The sequence below is a fragment of the Poecilia formosa genome, unplaced genomic scaffold (assembly GCF_000485575.1).
Source record: "Poecilia formosa unplaced genomic scaffold, Poecilia_formosa-5.1.2 Scaffold123, whole genome shotgun sequence".
NCBI classification, from domain to species: Eukaryota; Metazoa; Chordata; class Actinopteri; order Cyprinodontiformes; family Poeciliidae; genus Poecilia; species Poecilia formosa.
Window position 1 is genome coordinate 99,298 of NW_006800062.1, and position 24,926 is coordinate 124,223.

Sequence of the window (24,926 nt, forward strand, 5' to 3'; positions counted from 1 at the left end):
AAGTTGGTTTCTGCCTGGTGAAGGTGTGAAAGGAATGTCTACACAAAAGAAAATTCAAACCTCTGTTTTTGTTTTGAAATCCCACATCAATTAAATTCAGTGAGTAAGACAAATGTTTGAAGGCGACCTATTATGCTCTCCTGAACAGGCTAGAAAAACACATCCATTACAGATTTTTGCACAAAAATCATTCTCAGATAATGAGATTTTAGTCTGGACAATTCTGCCTGTTTTGAACTGTTTTAGGGCTGCCTGTCACTTTAAATCTAGTAAAACCAGCTGACTGAACGTGCTGGAGCTCCGCTTGGGTTGCTAGGTAACGGACGGGCTTCGCTGGGGTTGCTAGGTAACGGACAGGCTTCGCTGGGGTTGCTAGGTAACGGACAGGCTTCGCTGGGGTTGCTAGGTGAGAGGTTTTTGAATCAGGTCATTTTTGAGATGCTAAAAAACATTAACTTATTGCCAAGAAACTGCTTGGGGTGTATTTGGAAGATGTAAAGACCTAAAAGGAAGTACAAAAACATGCAAAATATAAATTTTGCATAATATGTCGTATTATTTTGGATATTAAGTCTTTGTACAGAAATTAAGGATCTATATAATAAAAAAACCCAGCAAAAATATAAAACAACCCTTTTTGTTTTAACGTACAAATATAACCTTTGGAAATATAAAATTAAGTTTTCAAATAACTTAATTTGCTAAAACATCACTATTTGAATCAACCTGAAAGAAAAAGGATTTATCATTTTTGTTGAATCATGACTAAACCACGATTAACTACATTTTTTGGAAAACAGTTCAGAGCCACAAAGATTCAAGAAATTGTGATAAAGTGTTTGGAAAAATTTGTATTTATTATGATTTATGTCTGTTTTTTATTGATCTTCAATCATTTTGGAAGCAGGTTAGAGTAACTAAAATATGTTTTGTTCTGGAAATCAGTTCATATTATTGTCTCAGAATAATAGTGTGAAGCTAAGGGCACATTGACGTGGTATATTTTATAATTTAATAAAAATAATTATGCTAATTTCTCTTCCCAGTAATGTTTGGAATTTCAAATGAGCACAGATTTAAATTTATCCAGTAATTTAAGCCCAAATGGTGACTTATTTCCACATTCCCAGCAGAAAACGGCCTCTGTGCTTTCCACAGTCGACTGACAGACAGGTGGAGCTCAGTGTGGAAATGCGTACACAACAGTCAAGCCCAGATTATGAGATTACACAGAACCAGATTACCGAGGTCAACATTTTTGCCTGGACTGGTTGGAACAACAGGGAAAGTTGAGAAGAGAAAACTGCAAGTTGTTTTATACTTTAAATAAAATTTTTAGCTAATTTCTTAAGTGTTGGTCTTATTTTTTTTTCCTTCAACTGCTGTAAATACTTTATGTTAAAGTCAAAGAAAGAGAGTTTGATTATATCAATGTGGCATATTAACAAGAAGTTTTTATGAGTAGTGAAATTAATTTATTTATAAGATTAAGTGCTTAAGAGCAAAAATCGCTCAAGCACAGCGTTACCAGCTATTAACATCAAACAGACCACTTTCCTTAAGAAGATGTCCAGTCTGAGCATGCTCAGTGTGAACTTGCTGCTGCCTGGCTAAAAGGCACGGAGGAAAGAGTGAAAAAGCTTCGGCTAAAATTAACACAGCCTGACCTGAGCTGACATGCATCTCGACACCAGGATGGACTGAATGCAAAGGCCAATTAGGTTTGTTGGAAATTCCAACACTGATCTAATTAATGGTGTTGTTGCTGAGCACTGCCAGTCAGTAGGCTGAAAGAAAGCTATTCTTGTCAACAAACTGATAAAACATTGATAAATAGTTGTCTCTGCATTCGATAAGTACTTCTTAAAGTTAAATAATTTGAACATCTTTTCACATAGATGTAATTTGATGGTATATAAATAATAACAACTGATTTGAATTAATTTATACATATAGTTTTTCTATCTATGTGGCTATCTAGAGTGTTGAGGGCCACATAAAAAGCTGTGGCGGACCGGATTTGGCCCCCGTGCCTTAGGTTTGACATATGTGAACTAAGTAGGATCAACTTATCAGAGCATAAATGTAAAAATAAATCACAAAAAATAGAAAGCTGATACTAACAACAGATACAATATAGATAGAAGTCAAGCTGATCAAATTAATTATTTTTTAGAAAGAATTTCTAAAATAAATTAGAGATAATCAACTTTTAATGTGTATTAATCTGTTCAGATCGATGAGAAAAGTGAAAAGTGTGTGATAAGAACTCCAGCTGACCTTAGCAGGTGTTTATTCTTTATTTTTCTTATATATTTTTTTTTACATGCAAATAAAGGAAGAGAGAAAAAGTAAGAGTATATATTCACTGTATTAATGCAATGCAATTTATGTAAATATTGTTTCAGTAAAGCAGTGGACTCAGGAGAAAAGTGAACAGGTATAATAATCTGTGTTTTTAATTCTTTGCTTTTTATATACTCTCTCTTTTTTTTACTGGAGAATAAAGGAAGAGACCAGAAATAAGGATAAAAATAAAAAAGAAACCATTAAAAGAGAAAGCTTATATAAACACACTTACAATAAAAATAGAAATCAAAGCTTGCATTTCTTTAAAAAATAGACTTAAAATATATGTATTTAAAATTTTAACATATTTATGACTTGGATGATAATATCACTGCAAATATGGGCAGAGATCATTTATGAACTGTTTTAATTAAATTGTTGTTATACAAACTTTTAATGTAAATACTGTTGCTGCAAAGCAGTGAGGGCCCCATCTGTGCTGATTGTAGTAGAGCCATGGGGCCATGCAGTGAGCCTGAGAGGTTCCACCTCCTTGTGGAGGATTGTTAGCGTGCATATCAGTCTCAGTGTGGACTCACACAGACACTCCCCTTCCCAGAACATAGTGGATTATATAATGTCCTCCTCACTACGTGCATGTTGAAGGGTACAACATGGTGGTTAGCTGTTGCAGCGGCGATACAGATCAGAGAAAATCCTGTTTAGGCTGTCCCCTAGTGCTCATTCTCAGCTTTGTTTATAATAGTCCTCTGTTTTTCAAACATATTTTATCTTAAAATAAGTAAACATACTCTTCAATTCAATGCAAATTAACTTCTTTATGGTCACAAATACCTCCAAAAGAGTCATGAAATGATTAGAGGATTTATAAAACACAAATAATATCACATAATGTTTCTTTCTACATATAAATATGTGGTTTAAGGGTGAAACAGAAAAGATCCTTGTGTGTGAAGTACTGGATGTACTCAGACGGACACAGGAGTCAGAGGTGCTAAGACCTCGGACAGCTCGGAGGGGCGGGGACTGTGGAGCGCGCAGCGTCACGTGACCCGCGGCCCGCCCTCATAAACATCACAGACGCCTCAGCTCCGGAGCGTCACGCTCCTCTGCACGGGAGACGGTGGCGGCTGCTCGGCTCGCTGTGGTTTTTAGGGATTTCTTTTAAAGTGTCAGCAGCTGAGGAACATGTTTCATTCACGTCGGATGTAAACAAGTGATTGTAAATATGGCTGAGAGCGTCGGGTGTAGTTTAGGAGCGCCTAATTTGTTGACTAGAAAGTACTGGTTGTTCTAATCTGGACGACGCGAACACGAAGTAAAAAGAAAAACAACAGTTACTTCGACAAAAAAAAAAAAGATTCGGCTTGTTTTAGCTGTCATTCGAGGTCTGTTTCTCTCGGTAGACGGTTAATACTCCTGATATGGACCGAGGAGGCTGTCAGATGAGCGGCGGCGGAGGAGGAGGAGGCGGCGGCGGCGGCGCCATCGACCAACACGGGATGATCACCCTGGAGGACCTGGAGTCCTTCTCCGAGGACCAGCTGTCAGATTCGGGCAACGGCAGCTTGGAAGAGGAGGGAGAAACTATGGAGGCAGAGGACGGTTCAGACCGACTGCTACATTACTGGCAGGAAGTGGCGAGAGGCCACCAAGTCGAAGTTTCTGCAGGTAAAAATCCACAAAAACTACGGCTTACACAGCTTACTCTCACTAATAAATGCTTTAAAGTGGCCTCACCTCTCCAGGACCCTTTACTTTTTAAGTATAAACTTTACTTTGGGTGTCTGATAAGTTAAAAAGGTCAGGATGAACTTTAGAAAACAAACGGTCTCAGGTCTTTCCACAGCGCAGAGTGACCTAGTTTCCTGACAAACCAGTTCCAGACAGGACAGTCCCAGCGCTTCAGATGTGTCTCAGCTACATAGTGCTAACTACTGAATGCAATAATTACACTTAGGATTATGACAATTAAACGGTTTTCTTCACGCAAAGGGTTGGCTAAAAATAGACATTTGTGGAATAGTTTCCCAAAGTTTTGAGTCACAAATCAACAAAGTTAACAAGAAATTGTAATGGAAAATTACTACTTATGCTATAAATGTTACAATAAACCAGGCTTGGGTTGAAATTCTCACAATGTAGCAGCATGGTATTTACACACAAACATAAAGAAATATGTATTTTTGTATAAAATTGTTAAAATTATTTTGTTTTTAGTGTGTAGCAATAGGTATGGGAGGGCAGGGCAGGGCAGGGTGGAGGACACTCCTATCTCTGTCATTAAGAGACAGAAGTTTCAAAATGTTGCTATTTTGAAACCTTAACTTTGCTTGAAAACATTGAGTTAAAGATAATTTTGTTTATTTCAAACAATTCTGCTCACCTACTGTTAATTAAACAATTAAAACTTGCAGTGCAATTAAACATAATAAAGCTCTACACTAAATGTAAACTAAATTGTTCTAGTCTGGTAAATAAAGTAAACGCAGGCAGCACTGAGTGATATATCTTCAAACTTGATTTCTTTTTGTAAGGGAACAAACTAAAAAAGTATAACATAATGGTATAAAGTTATATTTAACTAGAAAAGAATAAAAATAAGCAATATTAACTGACTTGGTAGCATAATCAACCTACAGAATCATGCATATCTTCCTTTTCCCTGATTTAAACTTGTGGGATTAAGTTGTAAACAAAAAAATGACTGAAATTACTTTTTAATTTTTAGTTTAATGTATTCACTTTTCTAGATGTCCACAAACACAAGAGGTAAACAAATTACAGTGTGATGCAGTTGGAGATTTCAAACAGCTGTTATCCCAAAAATATTTAATTTTCCATCCTGTCAAATGTATACCTAAACTTTTCTAAATTAATGTTTTGTTTAGTGATTTATGAGACAGACTTTTGCCTTGTGAAGCCAAGAAATAACAATAGTCTTAAACTGCTAATCACTGATTAGACATGCAGAATAAAACAATGTACCTATTGAGACTTGCTAAACTTTAACATTTTAATTCCTGCTTTAATTATAAAACGCTGTTTTTAAAACAAAAGTTTGCTTTGTGTACGTCAAATAAAATTAAGCCTTTGCAGTTTGGCTTAGTTTTGGACTGTAAGTGAATGTTTAGGGGATACAGACGAAATGTTTCTGAGACTCCAACCTACATTTAAATGGGAGTTTTATATTTCTTGTTTACCATTGTCTCACTTTTCAAATGCAGACATTGTGAGAGGCATATTTTCAAGTAAAACAAGAATTTTCCCAGAATGTTTGTAACAGATTCATTGGTTGTATAAAGAAGGAATTGGCACCATTTTAGTTTTTCCACCATAACAAAAATATGTCTTACCTCTGTTGGGGCAGTAGCACAGATCAAACATCATGGTTGTAAAAAAGTTTATGCGTCTGTCAGTTTATTTTTCTCAAAGTAGCTTCTTGTATTTGTGAACTCAAGGCCGGAATCATGATAAAATTAAGGTCACTAATATTGAGGGCTAAACCACTGACTTTTTCCATGTATGTAATTAGTAATTAACATTTTTAATATTTTTAATTTTCATCTGGCAATAATAGCTATTTCAACTGACCATTTATTCAGCAATTATCTATTCCAAAAACAATCATCCAACTCTAGGATCAGCTTTTACATGCATGTTTCCTCTCATAACTAAAGTTGTAATTCAACAACTTCTCTAATAAATTTGTGGGTGTAGTTCCGAGTTTTTTGGGTAACTTCCTGTTTACTGGTTCAGCTTACAGCTGCTTTGTAGCAACAGAAATTCAGAAAGAGGAGGCTGCCTTCAAAAGACAGTTAGTTTTTTGGTGTTTTTTTTTTTTTTTAAAGAAGCGTTAGATCTCCCTGAAAAACGAACATTTATAGATGTTTGATTTCAAAGCAAGCTCCTATAGAGAAAAAAATCTCTCCACTTGATGCATTTATTTTACCAACTTTTGGCTGCTGTTAAACATTTACAGATTCTAAAATCAGAGTTATATGTCACACTTTCCATTTTTAGCCACCAATGTTGGGTGCATGTCCAACACAGTAAGGCAACCCACAGAAGTAGAACATTAAAAAATCAAACAGCTGATTTCAGATGTATTCATAAGTTTAAAAGCAAGCCTTAGCTCTGGTCAGTTAGCACAATTTAAGCCTTGTTCAAGTAGCCGGGTCTTTATAAACAAATATATTTCTGTGATATTGTGTAAAAAGTAACATTTTACACACAGGATCGGTTTCAGGAAAGTTTTCATCCACATAAAACAGCACAAATCCAACCTGAGTGTTGTTTTTTTAAACATGCAAACCTGAGTCAGCCAATCAGATCGCATCAAAACAACAATGACTTCCTGTCAAGAACTAAACATGTAGTTCAACCTGTAGGTTGAACTACTTTTAAATATGAAGTTAAAAACATAAGACGATATCGATTGAGAATCATGTGAAAGGAAGTATATTAAACCGAGTTTTTGTGTGGATAAAAGGCCAAAGTGCATAAAAATGTATTTGTTGTATTAATCTGTGTGAACTGGGCCTGAAGCTTTAGACAAACCACAAACATGGCGCCCACTCCTGCTCTATTAACCTGTCTGTAAATGCAGTTAGTGAGGCCACTGGGTCCCAGTAGAAGTGTCGGGATCAAAATTCTCCCTTAACCCTCAGACCTTCATCATCAACCGAGAACAAAACCACTTGCAGGGATTTTCTAACTGAGAGGATCAGTGTTTTAAAAACTGATGACAGAGTTAGCACTGTCCAAATAAACGTTAAAACGGAGCCAGTAGTTTCCCAAGAGAATGAGTTCTGATACTGTGTTGCACTGATATGACCACAGTGCTCCAAACAAAACAAAACAAATCGATTTCTCCAGCTATGCAAAGTAATTTAAATTTAATTCACAACAAACTATTGCACCCCAGCAGCTCTTAGCATTCACTGACATGCAATTAGCTGCAAAAATATAAAATCTTTCCAAATATTTAGTCTGGTTTTTAGCATGAATATCTTAATACACTTGAAATAAAACAAACCTAACTCATAAGTAACTTTTCAACAAGATGAAAATGCACTTATTTCATTGGCAAATTATTTAACTTATGGCATTTTGCCCATCTTATGAGTGAAATAATCTGACAATGAAACCAGTCAATATTAAGGAATTATTTACTCAAAACAAGCTCCTTTTTCTTGCTTAAAAGTTACTTGTAAGTTGGTTTCATCTTATTTTAAGTGCACAAAGATATTTGCACCAGAAACTAATCCAAAAATACTTGGTAAGATTTTGTGTTTTTGCAGTGTGGCGACTGCAGTTAAAAATCTAGTGCTGCTCTAATGGCCACTGATCCGTTTCTGAAACAAAACATGCCAGTGGCAGTGAAGGTATCTCGCCTTTTTGTTTTTCTTAGATCAGCTGGGAGGAGGAAGCTGATGAGAGTGAATGAGAAGAAGAATGGGGCCAAGAAAATCTGTTACAGGCTGCAAAATACTTGACTACGGCTGAGGTTTACCTTCCCTAAATATACAACTACAGATTGAAGCATGGCCTAGTCAAAGTCCAGACCGACATTCAACTTTAGAATCTGAGGCGAAACCTGAATGTTAAAATTTACGCCATAAGACTTTTCAGGAAGGAAGCTGAATGAGAAAACACACTTTTCGGATTTAGTAAAAAGTTGAAATCCTTTATATATATTCTTTCACTTCACGTTTATCACGTAAAGCCAAAGCCTGTCGTAATAACTAATAAACCAATAAATCAATTAACTGCATAAAAAAGTCAAATGAGCTCAATTTCCTTTTGCATGATTTACTGTTTTTCTCTTAAAAGCTGAATGACGAAGTCTTCAGTCTGGTGCTTTGGTCTCAGCACAGTTTGAAACTTATAGAAACTCCAAAATTAATTTTGTTGTTTTGTTTATTTTGCATATGTCAGGTCCAGTGATAAATGTTAATTAGAATTTAAAGTTTATTTATATTTATATAAACTGGATGGAAAAATGTGGAAAAGTACAAGCAGTACGAATACTTAATCAGATAAAACAATATTTTAAAATGGACACACATCAGTTCTCAGTTGATGGCTCTCTACAGCAGCTTAGTTGGCTGTCGAATCATTGATCCTCTAAACACGACGGGCCACTTTGACCCAGTTGCCCTTCACTGCATTGACCGACAAAACCCGATTAAACTACGACGGCAAGTTTGAACTCCTGTGGCTGAATTCAAGTTGGTTCAGTTAGAATCGGACGCTGACTTGTGCTGCTAACGCCGGTGTGTTCCTGTTCCTGGCATTGGGCCGGGTCGGCTCTAACGAACGAAACTCCCAGCAGCATCCTGGCATGCGCTCCGCCCTACTGGCAGAACCTCACTCAAAACGCAAACACTGCCAGCCAAGAAGCTGCAGGGGGCGAAGGCATTGCACACAGATTACAAACAGGAGGACCACATGTGCTGCGCTGAACGCAAAAAATAAAAAACTGAGTTGGTTCATGGATTAAACTGAATTTAATTGACCAGGTTTGAATGGTTTATATAGGCCTTAAAATTGATTAATTTCTGTTTTGTCTGCTCAACAGATATGGCAGAACCAATTCAGCAGCTAAGTAGCGACAACCAAGGACGTAGTCAAAGAGAGCACATCCCATTCACCCTCCTACTGCGAAAAGAGAAGGTATCCATCTTTTTTAATCTTCTTTAATTACGTAACCCGGTCTTTTTATGCTGTTATTCTAGTAACTATATCGGTGACCTGGTTTGAAGTACCCAAGCGTAATAGGAACAGGACCTAGAAAATTAGAGTTCAATCTTTGTAGACGTTTGAGGATTTTACATGCAAGTACCAGGGCCGGCCCAAGCCTTTTTGGGGCCCAGGGCCCCCCATACCAACATGTCAACACCAGATGCTTTATTGTTCCTGAGCTACTATAAAGCTAATATCATTAGCATACTATTTTTGTTGTTGTGGCCATTGATTTTAACATTACAAAAGTAACAAACTAAACAATTAATTATTTTGATTTTAAAATTAAGTGTGGCATATTATTTTAACTATTTGAACATAATATCAGCAGACAAACACTGAATTTATAGTAAAAAAGTTAAGTTTGAAATCTTTTTACCCCAAATGTGGCACCATAACTTTAAAAATAGAAATAATTTTTCCATGTGTAATAGAATTTAGTTTGAATTATTCTGTTATTAAAAAATGATCATGCTATCTTTTTTCTCATCATTTATCGTGATAAATAAATTTATTGTTGTCATAATAAATTCCAATTACTGATGGAATTCTAAACTGCACTTTGTTCAACGAGAGTATCAATAAATTTGATATGATAAAATGCAGTTACTGTGTGCAGTTTAGTGATGCAAATCCCACTTATTTATGTGACTGGAGTCATAAAACAAGTGTATTACAAATGGGAATGTTTTTCCAGAGGAGTATTTTTGTTTGTTGGACTGAAAAGAGAAGTAATATTGTCACTTTTATCATTACCAAAAACCACAAAATATATTGATAAAACTTTAACCTATTTACATGCAACTCAGAATTTTACTGGAATTGTAGTTTAAGCCTAATTAAGCAAATATTTTAAATGTTCATTTATTTTATTTCATATTCATAACATGCACACACTTACAGTCAGGACATAAAAATGCTCCGCCCCAGTCATGTGCAGACATTCTGAGTCACCCAAGCTCTTTAAACTCCTTAGGGAAGTGTATAAATAAAAAAGGGCTAATTGGTTTAACTTGAATTAATTAGTTCATTAGAACTTGGATGGAGACTCCGGTTGAACAAAGGCCAAGCGTGGCAAACTATTCTTGGAGCATTTTTAAAACTGTCGTAATGTGACAGCAACAAATCCTGGGTTAGTCAAACAGCCAATTAGTTTCAAGACAAAGTGAATTTTAAGTGAACTAAAATGAAACGATACACAGATGCATCCCAATAACTTAGAATAACATTAAAAAGTTTGGCATTTCTGAAATTAAGAGCTTTTATTTCTATTAATTTTACTCTATGTATTAAAAAACTAATTGAATAGGAGATTTTTTTAAATAAATAAATGTAATAAAATCACAGATGCAGACTTCTACTTTGCAAATGTCCAGCCCACAATTGATGGTACACTCAAAGTGTATCCAAGTATTTTAATGGGAAGTTGAGTGGAAGGAAAAAGATTGGTCCTTAGAACAAAGTCACAGACAAATCTAGAAAATGGTGTACTTGAATGAAAATTCAAGTACACCTATTGAATTGTGTATAGAGATAGCATCAAGAGCACTTGAGTAAATGATCAGAAGTAAACTTTTGAAAATATTTCTCACTGTGTGAATCTGAGTTTAATTTTTTGATGATATTCTAATTTACTGAGATGCAGCTGAACATTAAGGCAGTAACCAAATGCACATAAATTCCCAGAGTAAAGAAATATATCAATAATAAAACTTAAAAATGTTGACATTTCTCGCATGTTACGTTTAATTTTATCTGTAAAATGTTTGCTTGGATCTTGTTTACATTTCTGCCATTTCCTTCTCAGTGTGGGGAGCAGCTATATGAGAAACGCCACTACGAAAAGGGCCACTGGGCTTGCATAACTATGCGTGAGGACACATACGAACAGAGCATCTGCTACGGTTTCATGAGAATAATGAGATACATCTGTCAGCAGAACTCCTTAGGTGAGTCCAAAAGCAACGCTGCATCTGACTTGGAAAGGATTTTCCATTATTTATTGTGATGCACAAGATGACAGATATGACAGTATTTAACTTTATAATGACCCATCAGAATGGATCATGGAAATAAAAGTGTCCTGTTCCAATGTCTGTCTGATTTAGGAGACTACCTTGGGATGACGTTGCCCATCGTGACAATAGTGCGGACAGATGAGAACCACTCCGTGATCTCCCAGGATGTGACTGTGGCGTACTACCTTCCTATTGAGCATCAGGCCCAGCCGCCACAGCCGTATGATGGCGAGATTGTCATCGAAGTCTGGCCAGCCGCTACCGTCTACACAAGGTTAGTAGAGAATAGGAGCTGCGGGTTTCAGCAAGCCAAATTTAAGATCTTTTTAAGGTCACCTACAATTAAACTTAAGGCTGAAAAATTATATGCAGGGGATGCATATGGTTAAAAGTATGCAACAGAAGTGAACAATTGGCAAAAACAAACAATAAATTTGTGCTTAAGGTTTGCAACAATTGCTTGCCCTCCTCCAGCTAACCAACCAATGACATTATGCATGTGAAATTGTTAGCTCGTACACGTAGCTGTGGTATCAACGCGACACAAGAAAGCTGAAAAATGTTAAACTTTCGTCACCATACCATGCTGTGCGTTGGGTTTCTCCCCGAGTGGCGGTAATTTTTGTCTGTCGCTCCATGGTAATAATTTGGGTTTGCTATGTTCTTGCTAGCTAATATTTTCTTGCTAGCTGGTAAGCTGACTAGAAGCTAGAATAGCTTGCTATCTTGATATTACTAGAATGGCTATTGTTGCAGTAGCTACTGCTAACTAAGCTAGTTACCAATATATTGGTTGCTAGAATATAATTTAGCTTGCTAGCCAGACTAGCAGGTAATATTCTAAATTTGCAGGTACTGGTAACTAGCAATAACTTATTTCTTGCTAGTTACCGGTAGTCTAAACCGCCTGTAAACACATAGTGCCGTGAAGATGTTGACACATGACTCAAACTTTTGTAGGGCTGCAACTAATAATTTTTTTAGCGATCGATTAATCTAGGAATTCTTCTGACAATCGATTAATCTGATAAAAATTAGATCAAATATTGTGTTTTTTTTTTTATTTAACCACTTAATCTTATTTTAAACAATATTATTATTTAAGGTCAACTTATGTTATTTTATTAAATTTAAGACCCTCTTAAGGCCTTAATTTCCAATACATGAATGTAAGACTTTTTAAAGATGTGCAGACAGCCTGAGAATAAAAATAAAACCCTGAGACGTTTTCTTCATCCTTCCACCAGGGGGTTTACTGGTCCCACCAACGAAGTGACCATCATCAACCAGATCAACGCCATGGCGGAGCTGCTGGACTCCCCTGGCGTGTGCGTCAACAACTCGTTCATCGTGGCCGGCTACACCAACCCGGCTCACAGCAACCGTGAGAATGAAATCTGGTTCCTGGAGCGACGCTGACCAGACAGAACCATCCTACCTATGACCCTCAAGCCTCATGAACTCTTGACACTGCCCCAACTAGCTCAGCTACAGTCTCAGGTTCCAGACCGTTTCAAGTCACCATCCTTCCCCTGAAACAACCACCAGCCTAGCATACTACAAAACCGATAGGTTTTGAGTTTAAAACTACAAAAGAGAGAAAAAATCATTCCCTTTCCTTCGTTTTAGATCGATCTTTATTTCACCTGATTTTAACCACTGCCATACACCCATTAACACGAACCAATGCTAAACGAAGCAGTTTGTTCTCCTTCTAGCTGGATATAATAAACCTTTCCTCACAGCGCCCCCTTTGGTAAAGTGTGATAGTTTCATCTGTTAGCGCTTTGTGATCCACTGAGGTTAGGTCAGTCAATCTACGGGAAGCAGCTCCCAGTGGTCGCACAGTTTGTTGCGTAGCCATAATAACGTTCATTCATGTTGAGGACAGCGCTGTTCCTCTGGAATAAAATAAAACACATCTTACAGGTGAACGGGATGCTAAACACACTGCATACTTTCCCTCAGCAGTGAGTGCAATATTTCCTAGATGACTTAAAAGCAACAAGTTGGTTTCTGTAGGCTGGGGAGTGTGAAGCAAGCTTAAGGCCCTGATCAGATCAGATCCAGGAGACTTTATCCGGACCGAAGCTAGTGGCCTAAGCTGTATTTAAGCTAAGCACAGAAAGAAGGTGACGTGTTTGTAAATGAATGTAGAGCTCCAGGGCATCACACTTCAACAAACCAAATGCCAACAGATCTGCTAAATGACAATCAAAACCAGCACCGGATTCTGTACAGTGTGTTTCAGCTAGTGATCCAAGATTAAGGCATTCCTCCGGCTCCAAGACTTGTTTACACACAAACTCAAGTATTTCTAAGTACCTGTTGTCTATTTCTGCTGGCCACTCTGTGTCGGTGTTAGAGTTCGCTAGTGCATCGCAAACACTGCTGCTGCTAAATAGATGATTAAGTCACAGAAATCCTGAGTATATTTGCTGTAATTAGAAAAGCTGATTTTAATGTTTTTAAGCTGACGATGTTTCTAATGTTCTTTCTCCGATTAAAGAAAGCGTTTCTGTTTCTGCAGGGTGTCGAAATCAAACTGGATGTAGACCTGATAAATGATCACTGTGTGATGGTTTTTCTCCAGAATGGAGCTGTTTATAGCTGCGTTTCCATTAACCACATGCAGGGTTTCCCCCAGAAAATCTATGCTGATTTGCATATTGGAAACATACCAGTTTTGGGAAAAAAATTTTTGGTGCTAGAATGATGTGGTATTTTGGCCAAATCGAAATTGGTTTATTTGACAAAACTGCAATGGAAACATATTTTGTTGCATCACACAAGTTATAACCGGATGTCGCTACTGGCGCAGACTATGAAGAGGAAGACGACAGGAAGAAGCTGGTGGATGATGACGCGAAAAGATTTTATTTCCATTTCTTATTTAATAGAATCACTGCAATTGCAAAATTGTGTTTTTTCAACATTAGTGGAAACGCAGCTGTTGAAATTCTGCTGAAAACTGTTTTAATTTCTGAAAAAGAAAGATTAAGGACTAAGTTTGCTCATTTAATAACACGTAGGGCTGTACGATATTAGAAAAACATGACAGTGAGGTATTATTGTGGAATATTTCAGTGACGCTACCCTCTTTAATCACAACTCACCCTGAGCTTCAACTCTGAAAGCTGCTGTGTATTAAATGGAGGCATTAAAGACATAATGTTCATCCAACTGGCAAAACACATTGGCCAGCAGAGTTTAAGCGCCTGTTGTAGTCTGTCCTGCAATTTAATACAATGTACAGTTCTAATAAAATGCATCAAAAGTTGTGCAAAAATGACATTTTGTGTTAGTGTGAAGTTGAGACTGTAGAGCAACTACATCCAAAGAATTCATTTAAATCAAATGATAGTAGCATTAATGTGCATAAAAGCCATTGAATATGCAGATTTTTTCCCCCTTTGAGGGTTTAGTTATTGCTCTGTTTTCATGCTTCTTTTTTCTTTAGTGTTTTGCAACGGGGTGATAATATGTACTGTGAAAGTTCAAATGCAACAAATGAGTGCTACTGTGTTCTGTTTGTTCAATAAAATGTGCTGGTGTCCCGTCTTTTGACATGTGCAATCTTAGCACCTGACCAGTACCTCTGTACGACGCAGCTTTACTCCAGGATTTAGTCGTAGTGTTAAACATAAACAGTTTATGAATTTAAATAAGGAGTTTAACTACGAACCGCATTCACAAACTGCATATAACGCTGCTTAACACAGGAAAGACAAAATGGGTGTGTGTGAGATTTCTATCAAACCAACAAGCTGCTTTGTTTTTATTAGACCAAATACAGAAAACAATCAAACCCTGCTTCAAAATGTAACATCAAATATCAAGATGGTTGCCAAAAAAGCAACATCTCTCCAAGAAAGGACTGAGGCAATTTTTTTTCTACTTTGCAACCCTTCAGACTCGAACATGAAGGAAATGTGAATGATACACAAGTATTAAGCAGTCGCTGAGGCTTACCAAGGGATAATTTTACCTAAAGCACTGTGATACATGAGGAGTAGGATCAAAATATTCTCCAATAATCAAGTATCAAACTGGTTATAAATTATGTTATTCCACTACAACTGGGCATCAAACCATGGAGGCAAAGAGATGAAACCATTAAAACTTTTGGTTTATGTCCAGGAAACCCCAGATCTTGATCCATTTAGAACATGGTGATGCTTTGCATAATAAAGTATTTCTCCATAAAAACTCCATTTAATGCTTATTGCTGACCTTCAACATCCCATAGAAACATCTTACAAAAGATCTGACAAAACTTAAGCAGGAAAGTTTGTGGATAAACAAAACTGTAGTGAAAGAGAAGCCGTTAAAATGTTTACAGCGTTTTAAAACATTGCTCTCAACCTTAAAATAAATAAAACATTACTTCTGAGCTACTACATGTTCACTCACAAAAAACTCCCTCTGTCTCAAAAACAACTTGGAAAGAAGAGAAGCAGTCAAGATGAACACTGGGGATTAAAATCAGCCGATAACTGTCGCTGGAAAAATTCAAAACAAGCACCTGCCTGCATGACTGGCTCATTTTTCTGATTTTCTCAGCAGTTGTTTAATTCTGTTTGCTTGGCTGCAGTAATGCTCACTGCAGAGGACAGAAGCTGGTCGACCAGCAGCTGATTGTAATTAAAGACAACAAACTAGAAAAATTAAATAACTTAAAGTTCAGTTATGTCTAAGCTTTAAATTGCAGACGCCATGTTTCAGAAAACCCCGTCTCGCTGCACATTTACAAAAACACACGCAGACACTGAGGCGAGACGAAAGGAGCAGCAGCAGGTCGGCTTCTTTAATAACCCGAAACGCAGTCTGGCAGCACTAAAGCTTGACCACAGAGTCAAACAGGAGGACGCTTTCAAGAAAAATCAATCCTTTTGATCTTAGCTGACCCAGAAAGAACCACACAGCCTGGAGAGAGCCATGTGATGCCGAGGTTTTACCACAAATTCAAGACAAAAAAATAATAGAAATAACCAGAAGGTGGCAGCAAAACACCTAAAACGGATCTACAGTGCATTACACAGCATCACAAATTAAACCTCGAGTTATTTAACCTGCAGTCTTCACAGACAACCACACAAACTACCTATAAAATAAATATATTCTCATGGGAATCTTACCTAAGATCACATTTTTTATATGTTTTTTTTTACTTTAAATTTGCTATCAAATATTTCACCAGCAAAAAAGGTCAGAAGGAAAAATTAATTTGTAAAATTTTACCTGCAAAAATCTCTACTGCAGGAAATTTGCCTACAAAAATTTGGATGCAAATGCATTGATCCAGTCAGCATAAGATCAAGTCAAGCAGGTTTTAGTCAATGAAATTACAGTCAGTTGATCACAAGTGAAACAGTTAGAGCAGCTAAATGATGATGTCACGTCACCAAAAAGCGTAATTTGAATGGTGAAAAGTCGCTCAACTCCACTTGGTCTTGATTAATTTGGTCACCAAAAAGTCACCATATTTGCAGGTAAATTTCCGCAGATAAATTCCTGCAGGTGAAACTTTTAATGCCAAATGTAGAATGAAAAAGAAATCATATGCATAACTGCACAGGTGTGCAGAAAAAAAGAAAGTCTGATTCTAAAGAGACCATTCTAAAGAGTCTGATTCTAAAGAGATCATTTTTTCCATAACATGTTTGTTTCACATCTGAAAGACCGAGGAGAAAAAAAGCACCACTTGATGGAGGAAACTGAAGACTTTCTTAGAATTCAGACAGAAAATATTTCTTTTCCACTCCTCTGTAAAATGAAAGGAGTGTAATTTTTCTTTTGCCATATTCGGTTGTTTATTGGTTTTTGGATCTAGTAAGCAGTGTCAAGAGAAAAATGAGAGACAGCAGAGTCTCTCATTTTCTTGATGCAGTAATTCATGCAACAGGCAGCCTGAACAAGTGGATAAACTTCAGGAAGTCCATATTTCTGCATGAAAAATCGTTCTTTTTGTTCTTATTTAATATAATTTTATGGGAAAATTAATTTAGGGTTTTTATTAAATGTAGGGCATAATCATCAAGATGAACACTGTGACCGACCGATCCTGGACGATCTTCAAAAAGCCTGACCTGCCGATTCTGATTTCGGCCGATTTTTGTACGAAATGTCGCTAAATGTAACAAGAAAGTCGCTGAGTTGGTAATAGGGGATGACTATTGTTAACTGCGAACATGCAGATGTGACCTGGTGGGCCGATCTGTCAGTCAGCCCTCTCTCACAGCAGATTTTTTTTTTTTTTTAGACCTTTGCCGAGGTTGACAAGATCGGTGGATAAGATCGACTTCACATGTAATTATCGGCCGATCACCAATCTCCCAAAATTATCAGTAATGAATCTATGCATGAGTTTTATTTTGAATCAGATTACTGAATGAAATGGGTGATATTCTAATATTTATCCATTGAATTAGAATCAATTAGGTGAGTCCTTCAGGATGAAGTGTAGCTATATCAACTGTTCTGCGTGTTCCTACCTGGAGGTATCGAGTCTGGTGGTATGAAAGTTTCTCCCCCAGAGGAACCACCACTTTCTCCACACTCCGCTGGTGGGAATGAGCCTGGATGTCTGGGCTCTCCTCTGACCGCAGCTCGATGTGTGAAATCAGCAAATTGGAAATCACGGACTGAACCGACTGGAAAAAGGACACAAAGTGACGAAGGGTCAGAGATTTGTTACCGTGACGATTTAAATTCAAGTCACATTAGTTACAGAAAAACAGACGAGGTGATGTCACCTTTGTGTCTCCTCCTGGAGTGGCACTGAGGGCCAAGACGCGAAACTGCAACGTCTGACTGCTCAGCTGTCTGATCACCTGAGTGAGAGAAAATAGGTCCAGAAAATAAAGTGTTTATTTTCAGTCCCATTAACCCCACCAAGTTGAACTATAGCGAACATGGTACAGGTAGATAGGTAGATAGGGAGGAAACATAAATGACAAAAATGTGAAAATGAAGTCCACGCAGACAGATCTGAACTGAAAAGTGTCAATATATTGACTGAGGAATGATGATAATGTCATAAACAAAAACATATTAGCAGTAATGCAAACACAAGACTGTACATATATGTAGAACTAACTGCTTCTACAAAAGTTCAGGACAGGGACACACCACATACAAATATACATACAAATAAAATATGTATGTATTTTATTTGATTATTAAATACATACATATTGTTAATAAAATAGAATAATAATAGCTACTGCAGTGTGCGCAGAGCATTACAAAAGCAAAGAGCCGGTTCTCAGTGAATTATCGTTCATCGTAAAGAGCCACTCAGAAGAATCGGCTCGTTCATGAATGTCACATCACTATATTGAAGACTTTGGTCACAGTATTGTCGTACGTGTGACACTGGGCCAGACTTAGGAGGGCACGGAAACATGGGCTTGAGCCAATGTGTGCCCTACACAGTAATCAGCCATTGTCTCCTTTTGCTCTGCCATGAGAGAGGGCCAACCAGGTCAACTCTCCATTTGAACAGTTTACAACAGTCATTCCAACTTTTTGCTATATTTTGCACACACGCACACACAAAAAAAATCAGCAAGTCAGGATTTTTAAAAATCGGTGATTGGCCAGAAAATTTGCTATCAGTGCACTGCTGCTTTCTTTATGATCTGTCTGAAGAACAGATGATTACTGTAATCAATGTAAAGATTGTTATTGCAAACAAAATACATTTAGTAGTTATTAAATTACTTGAACATCTTGACTGCTATAATAATCATTAGCTTCAGCATTTACCCCTGATGGAAGTAAAGATCTGAAAGCCGGTTACCTGACAGTAGGCATGGTTACCCAATGCCTTGTGAGCTTCATCGATCACCACACACTTGATCTCTTTTGCAGGACAGGTTTCTCTAGAAAGATCGTTCACCATCACCTGAGGGGTGAGGAAGAAGACGCGTTTGGACTTCCACACCTCCTGCCTCTGCTTCGCTGCCGTGCTGCCTGCAAAAGCCACAAATATCAACCATGTTAGCAGTGGCTAAAACAAATATGATGAGCATCATCTGGGAATGCACTGATATTAATATCTGTTTGATAAGGGTGGACGATATGGATTTAAAGTTTTATCACTGTATTTTTGGATCCTAAAGTGCTAACTATAAATGTAGCAATGAAAATTATTCAATACTCCTCTTTTAGGTAAAAACATACCCATTTGTAATATGTATTCTTTAGGACTCCCGTCACATAAAAAAATGTGATTCGTATCGCTAAACTGCAAACAGTATCTGTATTTAATCATATTTTTAAATGTATTGATATTTATTGACTGTTATTTCTAGCTGTCCAGACGGCTAGAAATAATCTGGACAGTTTTGGGGGTTTTAAAAATCACTAATCAGAATTTATCGTTGCAACGATAAATCAAAATTCTTATCATAATTAGAAATTTATCATGATAAGTAATACAATAAATGCCCAGACCTACTATATCAGTCCCGGTATTGAAAAAAATTCTAGATCGGGTATCGTGACAATTTGTCCAGTCCTTACGGGCAGATCTATTCAGTCTAATTCTATCCTTTGTGCTCTGAGTGACTTCATGCTTTATTATTTATTTTACGTTATATATAGAAGTTCTAATTGGACTTTATGAACAATTTGACAGAACATTTAATGCAGTTTATTTCTTAAGTTATTGTTTTGATCAGTCAGTTTATTTATTTTACATTGGCTGTTTACTCATAATTGCACTTATTGAAGACATTAAATTTATGTTTTTATTACATGTTGGATCAAGCTTGTGAAGCTTTTGGTGTATTTAAGTGTGTTGTACTGGTGCATTTTTATCAAATATGTTTGTAATTCAGTACATTTATGTCTGTGTTCAAAAAAATAAACATTTTAAGTCAATTCAGCTTTTTTTCTGTATCAGATCGGTATCAGCCAATACTAAACCTCAGATATCTGTATTCAAAGTGAAAAAAGTGGACTGTGCAGCCCTATATTAAATCCAAAATGTATATATATTTTATAGTTTTAGTTTAATTACTACTGTGAAAAATGTTGTTTCAGTGAGTCTGCATATTCCAGTTAATAATTATTTAAATGATTGATTAAGCTGGCTGATTATTAATAGCCATAATCAGGTGTGTTATAAACCAACTATGTGTGTGTTTAAAAGAAAAGAAATGTTTTAAGTCAAATCAGCACCGTTTTTTTAGTATTGGCCAATACTAAACCTCAGATATCTGCATTGGTATCGGAAGTGAGAAATGCAGATTGGTGCATCCCTGGTGTGTTTACCTGTCAGCTCAGCCATGTGGTCCTGAGGGATTCCCATCACTTTATAACAGGCCTCGATCTGCTGGGCCACCAGAGGTTTGGTGGGAGCCATGAACACAATCTTTCCTGCTGGATACCAGCGGTAGAAGTTGTACATAACCACAGAGGCTATGAAGGTTTTTCCTAAACCAGTAGGGAGACACACCAGTGTGTTCTGGAACAGGGAAGCCTCCGATATCTTCAGCTGATAGTCTCTAATAGGATAGTTGGTGGGGTAGATCCACACGTCAGCTGAGGAGCTGTCAAAACCTGGAAGATGTGGATATATCTTCTTACAGGATGGGCTACTAAAGGGAGCAACACTTTGTCCTTTTGCGTGGTTATTTTGTAAACCGTCGCTGTTCTTAAACTGGAGGCTCCTTTCAGCTTCATAGACAGCCACCACCATTAAGTCATCGTCATCTTCATCTTCATCTTCAGGGATGACGTATTCTTGTCTCTCTGCTGTATGTGTGCTATTCTGACCAATTACTGTCCATGGAGATTTTTGCTGATGAGGAGAAGGGTTTGTTGGAGCTACCTGAGCTCTGCTGGAGGATGTCCGGATCGCCCCGGTAGCTTTTCGGGCATCTTTCCCCGATTGGACCGCTTTGTTCTGGGACACAGAAGCCCCCCAAGTCTGGAACAAAGTTCTCTGATTTGAACCACCACTCATTTTTATCAGCCGTGGCACAAAACTTTAAGAAAAGTGCCATGTGACTAGCTGCTACATCTCAACCCGAACACAAACATAAAGTCACTTCCGCCGGCATGCTTTCCAAAATAAAAACCCCCCGACGATAGCTACAGCTTTAAATTTGTGGGTGTACCTCCGTTGTTTTAACACAATGAACAAAATGTATAAATCGTAATAATTTTAGGATAAGCGATTGAGAAAAGCCTACGGACTTTATATTTTTTATTGAAATGCTTTTAGTTTGTAAGCTAGTTCCCGGAAATGGGTAAAAAAGTTTGCGTTAACTCCCGCTCTCCGGTTAACTGCTGTCATGTTACCATAACAATGGACAGAAGCAAATTGGACAAAATAATTACACATTTCCAGGTGACAAATACATTCCAGTAAAGCGGAAATGTTGGTTATATTCTTTACCTAACGACTGACTGTTGTTATTGCTGTTTTTTGTTCGGGCCCTGTAGATGCTACTAGCTGTTAGCACAGCTGTAGAACTTACTGCGATGCTAACTGTGTCGTCTCTGCAGGCGCGTGCGCGCGGATACCTCACGAGAACGGAAGTGCGGCGCGCGCGTGAGGACTTTGAGGAGATCGTAAGGGAGGTAGAAGGAGATCTGACCCATTTAAGGTGGACTGATACGACCTTATCCATCCCACACTTTACAGACACAGTAAGTAACTTCCTGTCCTAGGCTGTCACTTTGTATTTAATTCAAGATACTACACTGAAAAACTGGATATGACTTCAATAAGCAGATTCATTATCGTTTTTTTTATATGAACAAAGGTGAATTAATATGCCTGCAGTCTATTTCAAATCAATAATCATATGCTACCTGGTGCAGATAGTTAATAATGTTCTATCACTATGATAAAATGAATTTAAGCACACACGTGTTATGTTCAAGTTTTATTTATGTGATATTGAGGGCCACATAAATAGTTATGGCGTGCCAGATTTGGCCCGCAGGCCTTACGTTTGACACATTTGCTCTACAGGTTGAAATGTTATGTATAAAAAAATTTTATCTAAAGATTTTGGCTTCTTTATATTGAGGACTTTTTCTGCCGCTTTCACAAACATACTATTTTATTTTATCACATTATTTTTGTCCTGTATTTTGTTGCTTTTCCTTATGTTTTTTATATGTTTATATTGTCTTAATATAATTTTATTTCTCTGTTCCTTTATGTAAAATACATCAGTTGTTGCATGTATGACTAGTGCTAACCAAATAAAGTTGCCTTCAGTATTCAGGAAGAAGAAAAACATAATGCCAAATAAATCAATTAATTGTATGCTAAATTAAAATGATTAATGATAAACAATTTATATGTTTTGAAGGGCAGTTTTGTTTACAGAGACTTCATAATCAATTTTATTTATGGTTTCTGGTCTTTTAATGCCTTTTTGTTTATTGTTTTTGGTCGTTGTGTTTTATTTGGGATATTTAAAATGTCTTCCGGTTCCAGCGTACTAAATTAAAGTTCATTAGTCTTTGCGATGGCAAGCTTGAATTATTTTTGCAATTATGTTTAAATTAGCTAAAAATTGTTTCAAAACGACAATATTATCAATTAAACCAGTGGTTTCTGGGATAATTTACTGTCCTGCAAAATAGAATAAATTAATGCATCAATTTAAATAATAAAAATGTTATGGTCCTTGTTTGAGTTACCTGCATCCATCCAGCATCAAATATCAAAGCATCACTTGAATTAAATTCAAAGAGATATGGAAAATGTTAGCAGATTCAGTCAAAAATCCAATGTTTTCAAGACTTTCATCCTTGTACTGACAGGATGGAGCATGTCTTCAACCTGCTAGACGTTTACGGAAACCACCAGACCCAGAACTAGACGTCACTACTTCCCAGAGTCCAGATTCCCTAGAAGAGGAGGGACAGGAGCGCTGTGTCCACCTGGAGAGGAAAGAAGCTGAAAGGGAGGATTGGTCCAGCATTCCTCTGAGATGTGATGGAGGGATGATGGAGAGCACAAGAAGGTCCTCCATCGTCTGGAGCAGTCCAGAGCTGGACCATAATGTTTACCCTCAGAAAGGTGAAACATTGTTTTACAAGTTTTATTTCAGCTGTTTCTCAATTTAAAGTTTCAGGCTTTGATCTTTAAAAATAGGAGGACAGGGCCTGCCTCCACACTGTAAAGCATTTGAGTCATGCTTAGTTGTGTCTACTATGTTCTCTCCTTTAAATCAAATAAATTCAGTGTGTTTTAGATTTTGAACCAAAATGTCTGAGTTTGTAAAAGATAAACTTACAGTAGTAAATAGTGTTAACTTTTTATTAATTTAGTCAAACACCCAACAGTTTAATAAACTAGAGTTTTTAGGTTAGCACTTAAAAAAATGAAAGAAGAAAAAGACAGGGGTGGGAACTATTTCCCAGAATGCTTAGTGGCATGTTTCCACTGAGATGGAAGTGCGTTACATTGATCTGACTCTAGTTTGTTATTAATGTAAATGTTTATTTTAATGTCCTGTTTTCACAAAATGTTTTCTATCTGAATTCATTGTGACGTTTAATAAAATTCATTATCAGATCAGAAATTTTGTTCATGCAAGAATTTAAATTATTCTAAAGTAAAATAAGTCGTTATATAACAGAGAAATGTGGCTCTTTAGCTGGGTGAAGGAAGTTGTTTCTTGCATATTGTGAAATAATTTTTTGGCTTAAATTTCAACTTTAAATTAAAACTAACAATTCAATATTAACGAACTGAAAAAACAATGTTTAAACAACTTGTCTCTTGTTAAGTCAACTTAACGAACTTTAATTAAAACCAAAACAATTTTCTTGTTGACTTAAATTGCATTTTCAAGGCAGCAGGTGGACTTTCATTTTCAAGTTAAACCACCTTCAAATGTTTTACAGTGCAGATTTGAGTTGACATAAAACTGAATCTGTATTTGTAGTGTTGAGTTTGTAATCCTTCATTCAGGTTTCCAGCAGTACTGCCTGGCGCAGGAGGTGCCCCTAACTTCACAGGCGCTGCGTCTCCATAGAAACACTTTGACCATGGAGCTGGTCTGGCTCCAACAAGCTATCGACAGCAGGAAGAAGGTAGGAGCCAAAAATCCCTCTATGCTGTCATTTTCTGAAGGTTTTTCTAAATTTTTCTTTGGATATTGTTTGAAATTGCAACACCTGGCTATGACTTAATGTTGGCATGAAAAGGTTTCTAAACTAAAGTGATAAAGCTGATACATATCAGGAAACCTTTATTACGAACTTTTGTGCTTAAATGTGGGAAAAAGTGATGATAAAAAAAGCTTAACGTGGAAAATAAACAAAAGGAGAAAGCAACGTCTCAGGAAATCTACTCAACAGGACAATTTTTGAAAGACTTCAAAAAATTGTCTCATTTGAAGCAAAGTCTGAAAAATAAACCTTTGTTTTTTTATTTTGAGTTAGATGCTTTAATGTATTTATTACTTAAGGAAAACACAGGAAGTTCAGGGAAAGTACCAACTAAGTTTCAAGAAAGCTTTGCAGAAGCATTTCCAGATTTCAGAAAAGCTTCAGCAGTGTTAATATTTTGCATCTTTCTGATGGTAGGAAGAGCTCATCCTACCATCTAATTTTAGTCTGTAGCTGCACAACAATCACTGTTTTTACTGTGTTTTTCTTATGTTTCTTTACAGTACCTATCACTGAAGGACAGACTTTACAACGTTGAACTTTTGGCTCCTGACTCACCCTAATATCATCTTTGTTGAAGATTATTTGTATTTATTATTTATGATGTAATATATAATGTAGTGCACTTAAAACATGCATGTAAAAGGAAATAAATTATATTTTTCTACAAAGATATCTCTGCTTTATCTGATGGACTGT

At 36.8% G+C, this 24,926-nt stretch overlaps 3 protein-coding genes across 6 annotated transcripts in view; 2 read left to right on the forward strand and 1 right to left on the reverse strand.

Annotated features, from left to right (window-relative positions):
- fancm (FA complementation group M) overlaps positions 1-21,146 on the reverse strand; it is a 47,402-nt gene extending 26,256 nt beyond the window's left edge. For all 3 annotated transcript variants that reach the window (XM_007561079.2, XM_007561078.2, XM_007561077.2), the window contains exons 1-4: positions 20,358-21,146; positions 18,880-19,052; positions 17,831-17,908; positions 17,570-17,728 (exon numbers count right to left, since the gene is read on the reverse strand). In XM_007561079.2, the coding sequence (XP_007561141.1) occupies positions 17,570-17,728; positions 17,831-17,908; positions 18,880-19,052; positions 20,358-21,051 (1,104 nt within the window). In that variant the 5' untranslated portion in view covers positions 21,052-21,146. The remainder of the gene's footprint in view (positions 1-17,569; positions 17,729-17,830; positions 17,909-18,879; positions 19,053-20,357) is intronic.
- On the forward strand, positions 3,383-14,636 carry soul3 (heme-binding protein soul3). 2 transcript variants are annotated; one of them, XM_016675934.1, is made up of 6 exons: positions 3,383-3,628; positions 3,714-3,981; positions 8,894-8,988; positions 10,865-11,006; positions 11,166-11,349; positions 12,323-14,636. In XM_016675934.1, the coding sequence occupies exons 2-6, from the start codon at positions 3,735-3,737 to the stop codon at positions 12,492-12,494; spliced, it is 840 nt and encodes a 279-aa protein (XP_016531420.1). In that variant the 5' UTR covers positions 3,383-3,628; positions 3,714-3,734; the 3' UTR covers positions 12,495-14,636. The 2 variants fall into 2 exon arrangements, with proteins under 2 accessions (XP_016531420.1, XP_007561138.1); XM_007561076.2 differs by having other exon boundaries at positions 3,384-3,981.
- A 56-nt stretch (positions 21,147-21,202) lies between the features above and the next one.
- iqcc (IQ motif containing C) lies at positions 21,203-24,900 on the forward strand. The gene is made up of 5 exons (XM_007561075.2): positions 21,203-21,438; positions 21,597-21,740; positions 22,872-23,130; positions 24,028-24,149; positions 24,731-24,900. The coding sequence occupies exons 1-5, from the start codon at positions 21,334-21,336 to the stop codon at positions 24,788-24,790; spliced, it is 690 nt and encodes a 229-aa protein (XP_007561137.1). The 5' UTR covers positions 21,203-21,333; the 3' UTR covers positions 24,791-24,900.
- The last annotated feature ends 26 nt before the right edge of the window (positions 24,901-24,926 follow it).

What these genes read in the sequence shown, in the direction of transcription:
- soul3 (XM_016675934.1), top strand. Translation starts at nt 3,735, where the DNA reads ATGGACCGAGGAGGCTGTCAGATGAGCGGCGGCGGAGGAGGAGGAGGC. An exon ending in CTGTCAGCAGAACTCCTTAG is followed by an intron (nt 11,007 to 11,165) that starts GTGAGTCCAAAA and finishes TGTCTGATTTAG; the next exon opens with GAGACTACCTTGGGATGACG. An exon ending in GCCGCTACCGTCTACACAAG is followed by an intron (nt 11,350 to 12,322) that starts GTTAGTAGAGAA and finishes TCCTTCCACCAG; the next exon opens with GGGGTTTACTGGTCCCACCA.
- iqcc (XM_007561075.2), top strand. Translation starts at nt 21,334, where the DNA reads ATGGGTAAAAAAGTTTGCGTTAACTCCCGCTCTCCGGTTAACTGCTGT. An exon ending in AAATAATTACACATTTCCAG is followed by an intron (nt 21,439 to 21,596) that starts GTGACAAATACA and finishes TCGTCTCTGCAG; the next exon opens with GCGCGTGCGCGCGGATACCT. An exon ending in TCCCACACTTTACAGACACA is followed by an intron (nt 21,741 to 22,871) that starts GTAAGTAACTTC and finishes TTGTACTGACAG; the next exon opens with GATGGAGCATGTCTTCAACC.